The 18,204-nt window shown below is 36.8% G+C and overlaps 1 protein-coding gene across 1 annotated transcript in view; it reads right to left on the bottom strand.

Annotated features, from left to right (window-relative positions):
• Positions 1-18,204, bottom strand: part of EFCAB13 (EF-hand calcium binding domain 13) — a 180,397-nt gene that overhangs the window by 52,553 nt on the left and 109,640 nt on the right. Inside the window, exons 22-23 of the mRNA XM_027872969.1 lie at positions 13,588-13,728; positions 10,763-10,906 (exon numbers count right to left, since the gene is read on the bottom strand). Of these exons, the coding sequence (XP_027728770.1) occupies positions 10,763-10,906; positions 13,588-13,728 (285 nt within the window). The remainder of the gene's footprint in view (positions 1-10,762; positions 10,907-13,587; positions 13,729-18,204) is intronic.

Below are 18,204 nucleotides of genomic sequence, written 5' to 3'. Positions count from 1 at the left end.
CATAAGGGAGTAGGGGACCTAGTTTCAGTTCCAGGGCCAAGAGAAGGACTAGCACTTGTGGCTGCAAGACAGCAAGGGCCCTTCCTGGGTAAAGACCAGAATTCAGACCAGGAAATCAATGACCACACCTCTTCCTGGATCACACCACCATGGAAGCACTAAAAACTTGCAGATCGCCAGAACAAGCTCTGAAGACAATAGCATGAAAAAGCCTTAAGCTTGGAACAGGGGGTCCCCACCCCTTGGTGAGCAGAACCCAACTTTAACATAAAGTTCAGAGTAAAAAAATACACTGGAAAAATGAGCAAACAACAGAAAAAGAACTAGACAATAAAAAGCTACTATGGTGGCAGGGAAGGCAACATATACAAACGCAGAAGACAATAACATGAAAACACCTACAAGCAAAGCCTAAAGAAAAATACTAATCAGACCCAAGCCCAACAAAAATTCCTAGAAGAGTTAAAAAAGAGATAAGAGAGGCAGATGAAAAAATGGGAAAAGAAATAAGAGTAAAGCAAGAAAACTATGAAAAGAGAATTAAAAGCTGGGTAAAAGAGGCACAAAAAACGGAATTAGAGTGAGAAGGACTGGGAAATCAATGTGTATGGTAACAGCAATGTTGTAACGATGATCAACTGTGAAAGACTTGGCTACTCTGTTCAATACAATATCTAAGACAATTCCAAAGAACTCATGGTAAAAAAATGCTCTCCACATCCAGGGAGAGAAATGATGAACTCTGCAAAATGAAATACAATTTTCTTTAATTTTTCATGCCTTTTTGCAATATGTCTGATGTAGAAATATGTTTTACATGATTTTACATGTACAATTGATATCATATTTCTTGCCTTCTCAGTGGGTGGGAGGAAGGGAGAGAATTTGGATCTCAAAATTTTAAAAGAGAAGAATGTTAAATACAGATATAACTTAAAAAAAGAAAGAAATTGTAGAACCAAGGTCAAATATGAAAAACTAATTTAGCAACCTCTAAAACTACTTGCGCATATTTTGATGTTTAAGTCAGCCTCCAGGGAATAGTTCTTATGTTAACGGCTGTTGCTTAAGTCTTTTGTCAATGTGCACTTGTAAGTCTCTTGGGCTAAGCGTTTTGTTTGTGTAGTGGAGATAAGTGTCCTTTAATTGAATCTTTCTATTTCCCCCTTTTGTGTAGATTCTAGACATAAGTCAAACCTAAACTTTATTTCCCCAGCATGGTAGAGAGGGAGAGGAAGAGAGGGGAAAAGAGGGGAAGGGGAAGAGAGTGGGAAGGGGGAAAGAGACAGAGAGGACAGTAGGGTGATGTGAGAGAGAGAGAGAAAGAGAGAGAGAGAGAGAGAGAGAGAGAGAGAGAGAGAGAGAGAGAGAGGGAGAGAGAGAGAGAGAGAGAATCAAACCATGCCCTACACCTCTATCTCTCTTCCTATACTCATGTCCCCTAACACTATACTCTCACCATTACACTTACAGATGGAGAAATCTATACTTCCATAAGACAGGGCCCTTTTCACAATCACCATACTCCAACTCAGGAGTGACTGAAATTATAGTTGTGCTGAGAAAAGAGTGTGAATCTTCATATACTATAAACAATTGACCTAAAAGATAGCTTAAGTACTCACCATCAGGTTCCATGGAGTTCAATATTTCTTTAATATTTTCATCGCTTAATTGGAACCCCAAACTCACCAGGGTAGGTGGTAGATCTTCTGCTTTTATTTTTTTATCAGTTGTCACATTGCTGACAATATTTGATGCAATTGCAATTCCTGTGGGTACATGTAATCAAAGTGTAAAACTATTAAGTTTGTGAGTCCAAAGAAACATATGAAAACTTGGACTGTGGCATGCATTTGTGTTTTAGGAGAGCACTTCTTGGCCTCATTGAGAACTGAGCCACAGACTTGCAGAATATGTCCTAGTTGGAAGATAACTCAAAGGACTTGTTCCTACCACACCTAAACAGGGATGCCCTCTACAACTCTGAAGAAGAGGGACAAAGGGGAAAATCAGCCACCTTCCATGGTGGGCAACCCATTCCACTTTAAGATAATTTCATTGAAAAAAGGAAACAAACATTGAAACAAAATCTTTCTCTCAGCAAATTTTACCAATGGCTCCTCATTTTGCATTTAAAATTAATCTAACAATAGCTAACATTTACATAATACTTACTGTGTACCAGACACTGGGCTAAGAACTTCACAAATATTATCTCATTTGATCCTCACAATAATCTTGGGAGGTAGGTGCTATTATTAACCCCATTTTACAAATGAGGAAACTGGGGCAGAAAGAGGTTAGATGGCTTGCCCAAGGTCACACAGCTAATAAGTGCTTGAGGCTGGATGTGAACTCAGGTCTTCCTGACTCCAGACCCAGCACTGTGGCACCTAGCTGCCCCTCTTATAGACTATAATCTTTTTTGGGGACAGCTAATCTGTCATCTCTTCTTCTGATTAAACATCTTCATTAAACACTAAATGGTTGCTTTAAAAGACCCTTGGGATAGTGGAGCCAAGATGGCCAAGTAAAGGTCATCCCAAATTCCCCTCCAAACAACTTTAAAATAATGCCTCAAAATGAATTCTGGAATGGCAGAACCAATAAAAGATGGATTGAAATAATTTTCCAGCCCAAGATAATTTAGAAGTTTGGCAGGAAAGATCTGTCTAATTGTGGTAAGAGTGGAGAGCAGAACAGCTCAGGCTGTGCCCTAGCAAGCCAATAGGAGGCCTTGGAGGGGGGCAACTGGATCAGTGGAGGTGGCTTCCAGCTCTCTCAGCCCACAGACTGTATTGGGTTTGGACTATTGTTCAGAATGGAATTACAGGGGACTCTTTGCTGGCACTGGCAGCAGGAATCTGTTACATCGCCCATGCACAGTGCTAGGGCAAGGAGCACACTAGAGCCTGTGCCCACAGAACAGCAGGAACCCTAGTCATACTTTCAGGGTGGAAAAGAGTGCTTGTAATCACTCACAGATCATAACAAAAGACAACAGAGCAGTGATCATACTTCTCCTTAGATCATACCACCTTAGAAGAACCAAAAACTTACAGACATCCAGAACTAACTCTGAAAACAGCAACTCAAAAAATCTGAAGCTTGGGGCAGTGCTTCCTCACCCTGGGAGCAGAGCCCAACTTTAACAGTCAAGAAATGGCTGGAAAAATCAGAAAACAACAAAAAAGAATTAGACCATAGAAAGTTACTGTGGTGACAGGGAAGATCAAAATATAAACCCAGAAGAAGACAACAGGAATTCCTAGAAGAGCTCAAAAAGGATTTAGAAAATGAAATAAGAAAGATAGAAGAAAAATTGGGAAAAGAAATGAGTGATGCGAGAAAAGGATGAAAAAAAGAGTCAATAGCTTGGTAAAGGAGGCACAAAAAATGCTGAATAAAATAACACCTAAAAAATTTGAATAGGCCAAATGGTAAAAGAGGCACAAAAGTCCAATAAGGAGAAGAATGCCTTGAAAAGGAGAATTGACCAAACGGAAAAAGATATACAAAAATTCACTGAACTGTTTTTTTCCCACTTAATAGTATTTTGTTTTTTTCCAATTACATATAAAGATAGTTTTCAACATTCACTTTTATAAGATTTTGGGTTCCAATTTTTTCTCCATCCTTCCACTCCCCAAGACAGCAAGCAATCTGATGTAGGTTATATATGTGCAATCATATTAATCATATTTCCACATTAGTCATGTTGTGAAAGAAGAATCAGAACAAAAGGGAAAAACTAGGAGAAAGGAAAAAAAAGTGAAAATAGTATATTTTGATCTGCTTTCAGACTCCACAGTTCTTTCCCTAGACGTGGAGATCATTTTCCATCATGAGTCTTTTGGAGTTGTTTTAGATCCTTGCATTGCTGAGAAGAGCTAAGTCTATCAAAGTCAATCATCGCACAGTGTGGCTGTTACTGTGCGTAATGTTCTCCTGGTTCTGCTCATTTCACTCAGCATCAGTTCATATATGTCTTTCCAGGTTTTTATGAAGTCTATCTGCTCATCATTTCTTATAGCACAATAGTATTTCATTACATTTATATACCACAGCTTGTTCAGCCATTCGCCAATTGATGGGCATCCCCTCAATTTCCAATTCTTGGCCACCACAGAAAGAGCTGCTATAAATATTTCTGTACATGTGGGTCCTTTTACCATTTTTATGGTGCCTTTGGGATACAGACCTAGCAGTGGTATTGCTGGGTCAAAGGGTATGCACATTTTTACAGCCCTTAGGGCATAGTTCCAAATTGCTCTCCAGAGCAGTTCACAATTCCACCAACAATGCATTAGTGTTCCAATTTTCCCACATCTTCTCTAACATTTATTATTTTCCTGTTTTGTCATGTAGCCAATCTGCTAGGTGTGATGTGGTACCTCAGAGTCGTTTTGAATTGCATTTCTCTAGTCAATAATGATTTAGAGCATTTTTTCATATGACTATGGATATCTTTAATTTCTTCCTCTGAAAACTGCCTGTTCATATTCTTTGACCATTTATCAATTGGGGAATGACTTGTATTCTTATAAATTTGACTCAGTTGCATATATATTTCAGAAATAAGGCTTTTGTCAGAGACACTGATTGTAAAAATTGTTTTCCAGTTTTCTGTTTCCCTTCTAATCTTGGTTGCATTGGCTTTGTCTGTGCAAAAGTTTTTCAATTTAATGAATCAAAGTCATCCATTTTGCATTTCATAATGTTCTCTATCTCTTGTTTGGCCATAAATTCTTCCCTTCTCCATAGATTTGAGAGGTAAACTATTCCTTGTTTTCCTAGTTTACTTATGGTATCTGTCTTTATATCAAAATCATGTACCCATTTTTATTTTATCTTGGTATAGGGTGTAAGATGTTGGTCTATGCCTAGTTTATGCCTTACTATTTTCCAGCTTTCAGAGAAGTTTTTGTTAGTGAGTTCTCATCCCAGAAGCTGGAGTCTTTGGATTTAAAAATATTTCTAGCAGATCATTTTGCAGTGACGAAGAATTGGAAATTGAAGGGCTCCCCATCAATTCAACAATGGCTGAACAATGGCCAAGGTATATAATTGTGTTTATATACATATAATATACATGGTTGTGCTATAAGAAATGAAAAGTAAGATGCTTTCAGAAAAACCTGGAAAGACTTACATGAACTGACGCAAAGTGAATAGAACCAGGAGAACAGCATACACAGTAACAGCAATACTGTGAGAGGATCAGCTGTGAATGACTAAGCTATTCACAGCAATATAATCATCCAAGACAATTCCAAAGGACTTATGAAGAAAAATACTATCCACCTCCAGAGAAAGAACTGACAGACCAAATGAAAATCAAAGCTTACTTTTTAAAAAACTTCCTTTATTTTTCTTGTTTTTTTGGGGGGGGGGTCTGTTTTCTTTCACAATATGAGAAATATGGAAATATTTTTGCATGACTACACATTTACAACTTATATCAAATTGTTTGCTTTCTCAATGAGGAGGAAGGACAGAGAGTAAAGAAGAGAATTTGGAACTCAACATGTTAAAAACAAATGTAAATATTGTTTTTGCATGTAATTGGAAAAAATAAAATATCTTTTTAAAAAATCAACAACATCAACAAAAAATGACCCTCTCTGAAAAAATGGTCTCTCTCTGAAGGCTAATAACACATCTTACAAATATTTTTATGCCCATAGCACTTATCAAAGTACCTAATACTTAGTAGCCACACCATAAATATTCACTAATTGAATGATTAAATCCACAAACTTTACCACTAAAATACAGAAAGTATAGCAAGAAGTCTGGAATGTTATATTTGTTATTTTTAATTTGTTAAAATTCAGAAAAAGAGAGTGTCTAGAAACAGCAAAAAAAAAAAGTTGTATGCGTGTGTCTGTGCGTGTGTGTGTGTGTGATAGTATATGTACTAATGTAGCAATAGGGTCTTTCTCAATACTCACGTTCATTCTTTTTTCTGTTTTGGGTCTCAACTAATTTATTGATAGCATCCTTAAATTTCACCTTTCCATCTTCTACCAGAGAAGAAACAAACATTTTAGATATTCCAGTGACAAGATAAGTGGATTATACAAAGCTAAGTCTCCAATGTACAAGGCAAAGTGAAGACTGATAGCTGATAAATTACCAATCTGCTATTTTATATTTTGTAAAGGCTACCATAAGTTAAAAAAACGGCTCAGAAATTGATTTAAGAATTACTCTCTCCTATCCCTTTGTTTTTAGTGTTTTCAAAACTCATTTATAAGTAAATACTTTCATTTTGTTAAGAGCTAATTTGAAAAGTATTAAGTATATACTGTACGGAATTGGTGTCTATTTAGGGACAGGAACTAGAATAGGGAGTAGACCTGTAATTTCATTGGAACAGACAGAATTCCTAGAATAGTCACAAGTTAAACTTCAGCTTCACATGGCAGATCATAAATAGGGGGCTTAAAATGAAAGAAAGAAAGTATAAGAATCAGTCATTAGGGTCTAGGCTGCATAAAGAGAGAAGGAGTGTGAGGTTACTTTAATTATAGATGACTAATGTTGATACCATGCTTTTTCTTTCACAGTCTTTTTTTTTTCATAAAAGAGATACTTGGTGAATAAAGGATAGATTATAAATATATATGATGGAAAGAAAAACACAATTAATGGTCATAACCATGAATGGGAATGAGAATGAACTCATATATACAATGTAGGAGAATAGCGAAATAAATTAAAAAGCAGAATCCAATGATATATTGTTTACAAGAAATATAACTGACACATGAAGATTCATGGAGGATTAAAATGGAAGTTCCTGTGTCAGGTGAATCAAATCACATTAGTTCCATGTCCTCTCAGACCTCAGTGGAGATAGTCAAGAACCCCGAAACCGAAGAGCCATTGGAATAGCAGTGTGAGCCAGACCCCGTTGGTTTCAGCTTGACCAATGTAGCCCCATGTACCTCATGAGACAGTGGGCACTATAATAATCTTCAAGTGTTGACTCCTTCAAGCTCCATCTTTTCACATCATCTCAGTAAAACAATCTAGTATTCACTGTCTCTTTGTCTCAATCTTACAGTACTCACCAACAGGCTTAACAGATTTCAGTATTTCTTGAATATCTTCATCACTTAAATCAATTTCCAAGCTCTCCAGAGTACTGGGCAGATCCTCAACATGAACATTCCCATTAGTAACATTGGAAATAACATTAGATGCATTTTGTATTCCTATAGATAAATAAAAATAAAAGTGTTAAGTTATTGAGTCTGTGATTCCAAAGAAACAAATAACAACAAAAAGAGAAGACTGACTTGAGAAACAGTTACAGAGGGTGGAGAAGAAAGCTCAAAATCTAGAAGCTTCCTAATTTTAACTAATTTTTATTGCTAACTAGGTCCTAAGCTCAAGATGGAAGAGACCTCTCAGGTCATGTAGTTCAACACTCCATCATTTTGTAGATGGGGAAACTGAGGTTTAAAATGACTTGCTCAAGGTTATACAGTAAGTAGAAGACATGGTATTTAAACTCAGGTTGTTTACCTTTTAAAAGAAATACAAGTGCTATCAGCATTCTCTAAATTTTGGTACCCCAAGGCAAAACACCATTTGCATCACCTTAGTTAATAGTTTCCAATATTTCACACAGCCGTACATTATTATAGAATCTAAATGAAATCAATAAAAAATATAAATACCAAACTAAAACAACAGGAAATAGGGGACTTAAATGAACCAGTGCCAAAGGAGTGTCATGAATGGATCAAACAGGATCTGCCAAGAAATATAATCCAGGAAGGTTTATTGATCAGTTTTTTCAGAATTTCAAAAAATAAATAATCCCTTCTCTTTCCCAAAGCCAACCCCCTTCTGTTTGTACCCTTGATCCTATCCTCTTCCTACTTCTCCAGCAGAATGCACAATTATCCCCTCTCCTTCTCTAATCTTCGATTTCTTCCTATGTACTGGCTCCTTTTTCATTTTCTCAAATATGCCCAAGCCTCCCCTTGTGACACCCTTGTCAATAAATAAGTTCAGCCATGTTTCAAGATACAAGACCCCTCTCCTGTCTTCCCCATTGTATTCTTATAAACTACCAAAAAAGACACTAAAAAAACTGTTTTTTTAACAACAAAATGTGAACTAGCTAAGAACTAACTTACCTAAATATATATGTGACTTGTATAAAAGATGACCATAAAACTGTACTGACAGAAATAAAAGAAAGTCTAGAACATTGGACAGATAAGTCAATATTCATGGATAGACAAAATCAGCCTAATCAAAATGAATGTTTTCTAAAAAAAAAAAAGAATGTTTTCCCCAAATTAATCTGTAGATTTTAATGCAAAACCAGTCAAAATACCTATGCATTTCTTTATAGAACTGCAAAAAATAACAAAATTGACATGAGAAAAACAAACAGATAAGAACATCAAGGATACCCCACAAAAACCTGAGGGACATAGGCTTATCTTCCAAGACTTTAAAATATATTACAAAATTGTTATCATCAATACTCTCTGGTACTGTGTTAAAAAAATAGGAAAAGAGAAATGAGGGGAAATATGACCAAATACATATACAAAGTTTTTGTGTGGACCCCCAGAAAACTGTAAGACTATGTTATATGAGTTGTCCATCTACATTAGTAGAAGAATTTATTACAACAGACAATTAAACTTATGTTTTGGCTCATATCTGGGCTTCTCAAAGAAGGTAGTAGAAAAGTACCTAATGAACAATTAGAACCTAATGAACAAAGTACCTAATGAACAATTAGTGCCTAATGAACAAAAGTACCAATGAACAAGTAATTCAGGTATGAGACAGGTATTTATTCCCTCCATCCAAAAGAAAATTAAATACAAAAGGCTGTTACAAGCATATATTAATAGTAATTACAAATAATGACTTTCTGAAAATAAAACCTCAGAATACAGATTAAGTGACAGGTTCAGGTCAAAATATTTTTAAATGTATTTTTTTTTTAAATTTTGATTTAACAAACACCAAATGGAATGGACATTTTTGATATACAAAGCAAAACAGGAAATGAGAGTTATATATGAAACTGTAGGTCTCTGTTTATATACCTTGTTTTTCTTTGTAAATATATAATAATTTTGATATGTAACTATCAAGTGTGAAGTTATAATATTTGATCTTTGACTCTTTATGAACTTGCTATTCTCTTCAGTTCATTAAAAAAATTTTTTTCAAAGAAAATCTGCCTTCTTTCCCTCCCACCTTCTTCTCACCCTTAGAGAAAGAAAGAAAAACAAAACCCTTGTTACAAACATATAAAGTCAAGCAAAACAAATTCCCCCACTGGCCATGTTTAAAATATTTTTTAAAGGACTTCAACATCAAGAAAAAAGGGGATTGCTTCTTAAAAAGTAAAATTACTACCTTTATAAATTCCTAATGTTAGTGAAAAAGTTCATCAATACTCACGTTGAGTGTTTGCCAAGTTAAGGCTCTCAGTCACTTTCTTAACAACCTCTTCAAAACCCACATTTCCTTCTTCTATAAAAAGAGGGAAAAGTCCTTAATTTAGAAATATATTCTTATGGCAAGACAAGAGTACCTTCAAAGTTAGTTCTACCTACCATTAGGCAAAGTGGAAGGTTGGCAATGTTTTGGTGAACTGCCAACTTTCCAGCTCTTTTGCATTAAATAGACCCCAGATAAAACTAAAAGGTGCCCCAGAAGACAATGAACAATTACTCCCTCTACCTCCACTTTGGTTTTTAACTTTTCCAGAGGTACCACACCATTATTTAAATTCCGGAGAAATGTTTCTAGATTCAGAAGCAGAAGGCCCACACAGCAGAAATGTACAGTTTAGGATAAGAAAAGCTTTCATTTGAAAAGCCATGAGAGGAATTTGACTCACCAATTGAAATCAAATAGTGTCTCATGTCTGTAATGCTATCCTCAGTCAACTCTGTCAATTGCATAAGTGATTTTCTTTGATACAAAGGATGATTCATTGGTTCAATCAATCAACAAGCATTTATTAAGTACCTTTTATGTGCCAGGCACTGTGCTAAGCACTGGGGATAGAAAAAGAGGCAAAAGACATTCCCTGACCTCAAGGAGCTTACAATCTAATGGGGGACACAATATGCAAACACATACAGTATATATAAAACAAGTTATATTCAGGATAAATAGGAAATAATGGAGGGAAATTATTAGAATTAAGAGAGGTTAGGGAATGGCTTCCAGTAAAAGACAGGATTTTGGTTGGAACTTAAAGGAAGCCAGGGAGGTTAGTAGTCAGAGCAGAGGAGAGAGAGCATTCCAGGCACCAAATTAAAATCCATCTTTCTTGATGCTTCTACCCATTTTCTTCTAGAGATCTATCTGCTCAGGCCAAACAGAATATGTGTGAACCCCGCTTCCACAAGACAATGTTAAAAGCAGCTATCATGTTCTATCTCCATATCTTCTTGTTTCCAAACTAAACTCTCCTCCATACTTTCAACCAATTCTCCAACATTGCAATCTCCTTTTTGGGAAACTGATGGAATGCCAGTCACACCTTAGTCCTCTCAATCTCCCTGATCCTTCAAATGGTTATTCCTCCACCATTCTGCTTCCAGATGGATAGATGTGGGATCCCTGAAAGGAAATTCAATTGCCAGAAGCACACTACTAATACCACTCAATTCAACTTTGTGGGGAAAACTAAAATATTAGCAAATCACGGGAAAGGACATAGGTCTCAATGCATTTGACAAAAAGCTAAAGTACTTACCATCAGGCTGAATAGATTTGAGTGTTTCTTTCACTTCTTTCTCCTTTACTTCGATCCCTAAGCTCTCCAGGGTGGGTTCCAGATCCTCAATATTAATTTTTCCATCAGTGACATTGTTGACCACATCACAGATATTTTGAGTTTCTGTAAATACAAATAAAAGGCAATATTACTCAATTGGTGTGTCTAATTATCATAGATTTAGAACTGAAAGGGGTCGGAGAGGTCATCTAGTCCTCATTTTATTGGTGAGGGGCCGAGGCCCAGAGACATTAAACAGCCTCCACAAGTTCACAGAGATAGCAATAACAATCTCAGTGAAATAGTTTCATAAGTGAAAAATTCTACATGCTCCTCTATATCACTATTAAAAAAATTTATTGGTTAGTAAGAGATATATCAGTTTAATAAGACAACCTCATTATCACAGGTTATAATTCATGCCCCACCCAGTCTTCCCCAAGGCTAGACTCACCATGGGCATATTAAAAGTATGGACCTTCTTAGAAGTTTCTTTTTCTTAAGAATAGTTGATTAATAATCAACCCCAGGGCACAGACTGTTTTGTTTTGTCTTTGCATCCCCAATACCTAACAGAGTTCCTGTTAGATATTAGCTTATGAAGGAATCAGAATATCTCAGAATTAGATTTCAGAGACCATCTAGTTCAATTTATTCCAAAACGAGAAGTGATCCAGTGCTTACATCTCATGATGTCTACTATAGCCTGCCTTTATAGTCCCCCATCTTCTACAATCATGTTACAAACAGTTATCTTCGCTTGAAGGCCTCCAGCAAAAGAGAGCCCATCACTTCCAGAGGCAACCCACTTCACCTTGGGATAGTTTTAATTGTTAGGAAATTTCTTCTCACTGATAGACTCCAATTTAGTTGCCCTCATCCCAGCCTGGGTCTCTGAATAGGAACCTAAGTCCCTGGGGGCTAGGGGCTCACTAACAGAATTTCTGGACAAATTCCACCCACTTGTCATGACCCAGTTCATTCCTTTCCCCCTTTCTAATCCATTCCAGCTCACAGAAATCTCTTCCTTTGCTTATTTATTAGGATATTACTCAGTGGGTAGCTAATCTTGTTCTCTCTTGCAACAGTTCATACAATATTGTCTTGTATGTTTATTTAATTTGTGTCTTTCCACTTAATTCATATTAGGCCTGTACCCTTCCCTCACCCTAGAAATTACTTTGTATATCTTCTGTACTTATTTGTTTATACATTTCTCTACTCAAGAGAAGGTAAGCTCTTCGAGGGCAGGGACTCTTGTCTTTGTATCCTCAGAAATGGGCACAGTGCCTATCACATAGTAAATGCTTAATAAATAATTACTGAAATGAACAGAATTAGACCATAATCTCCTGAAAATCCAGAGCCATGTCTTAATAGCTAGCATTGATTTATACAGTGCTTTAAATTTTACAAGATGCTTTACATATGTTATTTCATTTGATTTTCATAACAACTCTGGGAGGTAGATGCTGTTTTCATCATTTTACAGATGAGGAAACTGAGGCTGTCAGATCATACCACTAATGAATGTCTGCAGCAGGGTTTGAGCTTGTGTTCTTTGTTACAAATCCAAAAACTCTTTCCACTGAAAGAACTATAGACCCCGCCAAAGAACCTGCTTAATAAATATTTTTTGATTGGCTAATATAAAGTACAAAATTTCAACACCAAAAGAAGCAAAGGGTTTGACATTTTTGGTTTGCTATTAAAGATAATGCATATAATTATATAAAAACTGGAAGGTAGACAAAAGGGATGGATAGAAACTCGGTGTTGTTTGTCTTTTTTTAAGGTAAATTCCTATCTATAAAATATCTTAATATATAAATCAATAAAGGAAGAAGCTGTGCTCATACGTACGTTGCATCTTAGAAGATAGTTTAGATATGGGTACTTTCTGGACAAAATCCTCAAGAACAACCCTTTCATTTTCTAAAGGGGGAGAAAACACAATTCAATTTGGACAAATTTTGGTGTGTGTTTAATTTACTGGAGTACAATCTATTAAAATACCACTCATGTCAACAATCCCTGTGGCAATAGATGAATTCCACAGGAGAATCCAAGGACCAATCTCATTTGGGAAGGGGAAAGGCTCCAAGCAGAACAAAAGCAATTCCTTTGAAGCATCTGAAAGCTTTGTATTGGTTCTAAGGGTTCCCCCAGTGTTCCTTGGGCTTGCAAAACTGACTAAGATGTCTCTGGCAGACTATAGAGACTGCTAAGAAATAGGTAGTCTCAAATTAACCAGCTCACAATTAGGTTGAGTATGAAGGGAGATTGTGTGGAGCAGCTACTTTTATGTACAGCCAGCATGAAATGCTTACTAGCCCACCAGCACAGAACAAAAGACATAGAAAGCATCTCTGTAAGCCAAGTACATTGAGGAATCAGTGCCAGGGTTAAGGACCCAAGAATAAAGTGGATAAGATGCTCATACTGATGGAACCCGGAAAGGGATACATTGAGATGAGAATGACTCATGCAAGCTGGTGTCCTATATCAGAACAAAAGGGGTTATTTCTGGGAAGCTGATAGAATATCAGCCCTTCTTTCTCTTTTTTCCTCCTCCCTGTCCCCATCCTGTCAACCAAATACCTCACTTCTATTCTCTTAAACTTCTTTCCAGAAAGGAAAAAACAACAAGTACTTCAGAAGACAAGGTCACTGCCAGTCACCCTACTCCAAAATTTTTGACCCTTCTAGGACTGACTGAAATTTTACTTATAGTACTAGAAAGACTATCTGCATCCTCTTATATGCTAAGAAAAATAACCTGATAGGGTAGTGGAAGTACTCACCATCAACCTCAAGAGATTTTGATGTTTCTTTAATTTCTTCTTCACCCATACTAGCCCCCAGCGACTCCAGGATAGGTGGAAGATCACTAACCTTGACTTTTCCATCTGTGACATTAGTGACAGCAAGGGATGCTTCTAGACCTATACATACAAATCAAAACAAAAACTGAATCTAAAGGAACATAAAACCTTATTTGGGGAATAAATTCTCCTTGAGCAAGGAATCTTCAGGTAGGAACCTCAGTGAAGGAGCCTGAAGGAATCTGTACGTATTTTCTTGTTATCATTAAAAACAACAACAACAACAACAAAAAACCAAACCCTCAATGTATTCGTATCATGGGATCACAGATTTAGAGCCGAAAGGGACCTTGGAGATCACCTAGACCAAAGCTTTTATTTTACATATGAGAAAACTGAAGACCTGAGAGATTAAGTAATTTGCCCATAGTCACAAAGGTCATAACTATGGCGGAACTGGGATTGGAACCCAATCCCAAATTCCTTCTACTAATTAAGATAATAACTTGTCTATGATTTAGTAGTTAATTGCTAGGGAATTTCCTGAGGAACCTAGAGGTTATGTAACTTGCCCAGGGTCACAAAGCTAATCTGTTTGAGAAGCATCAGAGGCAATACTCGAACTCAGATCTTCCTGACTCCAAGCCAATTGGCTATCTGTTCCTACACCCTGGGTTCCTTCCACTGTGTCCTCTGGAACTCCTGTTCTACAATTATTAAATTTCCCTTCATTTTAGACATCTTGTTATCACATACCTTTCACTTTCTGGATTTCTCTGAGGTCTTACTCAAAATAACACTGAATTTCTTTCTATTGCTGGCCATCTTTTCCAGGGGTAGTTGAACCATCTCTCACACCTCTACTCCTCACTCTCCATCACTACATCTAGGATCTCCCTCTATTGTCATCACTCAGCAAACTCTCCTTCTTTGACGTTGACTGTACCCGAATTTATCACTCAGCCCAGATCATCATGGCTATTATCTACTAACCCTCCAAGTCATTAACCCTCTTCTTCATTGAATTCAACACCTGACTCACGGTCTCCCTGTCAACCTCAACTTCTGCCCTCATACTAGGTGACTTCAATAAATAGTCTAAACTCCCAGTTAGGGGATTAAGGAATCTTATCAGTTGTCATCAGTTGTCATACACTCTCCTCCTTCTTCCCACTTTACCTACAAAAACAGTATGGCCAGATCTTTGATCTTGCTATCACCCACAAGTGTTCCACTTTCACATTCAAGAGCTCTGAAGTTCCTTTATCCAATCATAATCTCCTATGCTTCCATCTCTTCTCCTCATGTCTTACTCCTCTCTAAGCCTATTCTTCATCCTCATTGTTATCTCCAGTTCCTCCATCCCTCAGTAATTTTCCAAGGCTATCAATCCTGATCTGATTACTTTCTCCCCCTTCAACCTTTTAGTGAACTAGTTCAGCTCTGCTGGAAAATCCTAGGGTTTCTTTTTCCTATCACTATTCTCAACCCACAACCATGCATGACTCCCACCACCCACTTCCTCAGCTCCCATTCATGTACTGCTGAATTTGGCAGAAAGAATTCAGTCAACTACACCAACTTGAACCACTACAAATTTGTCATCTAGTCTCAACTGGGCCCTCGCTGCACCAAGGCAATCATTTTGTTCCTCCAATTTATTCTCTATTCTATTCCCTATATGACTATTTTAAAACCTCTTCTCTCCTCTAGACTCCCACTGCAATCTCTCTGTGCTGATGACCTTACCTATGATCATTGCTTCATATTTTACTGAGAAAATCAAGACCATTCACCACAAGCTTCCACCTCCTTCTCCTCTGCATCTTGTAACCTTTTTCATTTTCAACACTCTAACATCCTCCTCCACTATTTCCTCTTTTACCCAAGACTCTGATGAAGAGGTAACTCTTCTCCTCTGCCATGGCCAATTTTTTGCACACATCCTTAATCCTATCCCCTTCCATCTTCTTCAGAAGATTGCCTCTACTATCGTCCTCCTCCTCCAATCTTTAATTTCCCCCTATGTACTATTTTCCCCCAGCTGTATACCAACAAGCCCAAGTTCACCATCCTTAAAAATTCCTTATTAGAATCCACCATCCCTGCTAGCTATAATAGTACAGCTCATCCCTTTCTTAGCCAAACACCTTGAAAAAATGCCATTTCTACTGTGTGTCTCAATTTCCTCTCCTCAGACCCTTTTCTTTTTTTCACATTTTTTCATTTTTTTTGAACTTAAACAAAATAAAAATGAGAATTTCCTTATACAAAGTAGAAAAGAAAAAGAAGATTTTACATGTACAATGTTCAATTGTGGCTTTCATAGATTCAATTATCTTGATATAGATAATTTTTGACTCTATTTTTTCCACCCCAAACCTTTTTTCTTGCCCTCCAGTCTTGAATCTCCAACTGCCTATTGGGTATCTCAGACTTATCATGTTCCAAACAGAACTCACTATTTTTCCTTCCAAACCCTCCCTTAATCTCAGCTTCCATATTACTGCCATGGGCACCACCATTCCTCTCAGTTGCCTAGTTCATAACCTCAATATCATCCTTGACTCCTCACTTGCACTCATCTTCTCATATCCAATATGCTGGCAAATCCAGTCAGTGTTATCTTTGCAAAATCTTTTATATGCCTCCTTCTCTTCTCAAAACTCTAGCCAGTCTGGTGCAAGCACTCATCACTTCTTGTCTAGGCTCGTATTATAGCTGGTAGGTGGTCTCATTGCTCCAGCCAGCTGCCAAAATGATCTTCCTAAAGCACAGAGCTGAATGTGGCATTCCTCTACCTTATAAATTCCAGTTCCTCAGACCCTTTTCTAAACAATCTGACTTAGAACTTCATCACTTAACTGAAACTATTCTCACCAAGGTTACTAATGATATAGTAGTTGTCAAATCCAATGACCTTTTCTCAATTCTCCTCTCTGGGTTTTCATGGAACGGCTCTCTCTTGGTTCTCCTCCTGCCTGTCAGATGACTCCTTCTCAGTTTCATTTGATGGATAATAATCCATATCATGATACTAATTGTGAATGTAACCCAAGGCTCTGTCTGGGTCCTCTTCTCTTTTTACTGTTCACTCTCTCATTTGGCAATTTCATCAGGAACCATGGATTTAAATATCATCTATATGCAGTTGATTGTGAGGCCTGTATATCTAGCTCTGGCCTCTTCTTTTGAGCTCCAATCCCATATTACAAACTGTTTATTGAATATTTCAAACTGAATGTTCCAAAGGTATCCACTCAACATGTTCAAAATAACTCATTCAATTCCTCCTTAAAATCATCCCTATTACAGAAATATTCAAATCAACTACATAGGATCAACTTACAAAGTAAGATGCTATCTACTTCCAGTGAAAGAATTAATAAATAGATGTATATATAATATGGTTTTACATACATACACACACACACACATATATACACACATATATATTTACAAACATATATATATATATGTATTTGTTTCTAATAGTAGCCCTCCTTAAGGCAGGATGAGGAGGTAGGGGAGAAAAAAATAAAAAAAATGCACAGCAGAGAACAAAATAAAATTTAGTGGGAAACACAAAATAGCAGGGTAGCTTTAAAAATGATATATAGTATTTATTACATAGTTTTTGAAAACAGTAAACAGTGTGAATTGGAAATTCATGATTTTATATTGAATTCTCTTTTTATTCTGTGCTGTGTACATGGAAATGTTCTTTTTTTGTCTTCTTGTATTTAAGTTAAAATTAATAAAAAATTTTAAAAATAAAAAAATCATCTCTCTTCCAAACTCCCCTCTTACTGTCTCAAGGGCACCACCATCCTTCCAGTCATCCAGCTATTGTTAACTTAGAGTCATCTTTAACAATTCATTCTTCTCTACTCCAAATAGACAAATCAGTTGCCAAATCTTGTCATTTCTAGCTTCACAACATCTCTTATATTTGTTTACTTCTTTCTATTTACCTGCCCTAGTTCAGTCCCTCCATCACCTCTCATCTGAACTCACAATAACCACTAATTTGATCTCTCTACTTTAAATCTCTCCCACTTCCAAAAATGATTCCTTAAAGCATGTCACCACCCACCCTAAACCCCTCATACTCAATAAACTTCAACGGATCCCATTTTTTGGCTCAAATATAAGTTCATTTGCTTGGCAGTTAAAGTTCTTTACAACCTGGGCCCTTAGCTTAGCACTGGACGGGGAGTCAGGAAATGTATTTCTCTTCAACAGGGTTACCCCTACTGCTTTGAGAGAATTTGAGTGTAACCAAGTAATTGAGATCCTCTTATAGGAACTTAGAAATGAGGATAGGCTTCAGTGTCTAGCCACTTAATGAGATGGAGGCACCACTATACAGGGTGTATGCAAGACACACCCCATGTACCCATTATACTTGGTATTCACATCAGGGCGATCTTTTACGTATTTTTGTATGCTGAACATACAACATCTGGCCAAGCATTTTATATATAGTAGTAACAATACATGGAAATCAGCTAACTGGTTAAATAATAATAAACTCACATTTATTTAGTACTTCATGTCTTATAGAACCCCTTTCCTCACAACAGCCTTGTAATG

Source organism: Vombatus ursinus, unplaced genomic scaffold (assembly GCF_900497805.2).
Source record: "Vombatus ursinus unplaced genomic scaffold, bare-nosed wombat genome assembly UNPS02014801.1, whole genome shotgun sequence".
Classification (NCBI taxonomy): domain Eukaryota; kingdom Metazoa; phylum Chordata; class Mammalia; order Diprotodontia; family Vombatidae; genus Vombatus; species Vombatus ursinus.
This window is presented reverse-complemented; position numbering and strand designations above follow the sequence as displayed.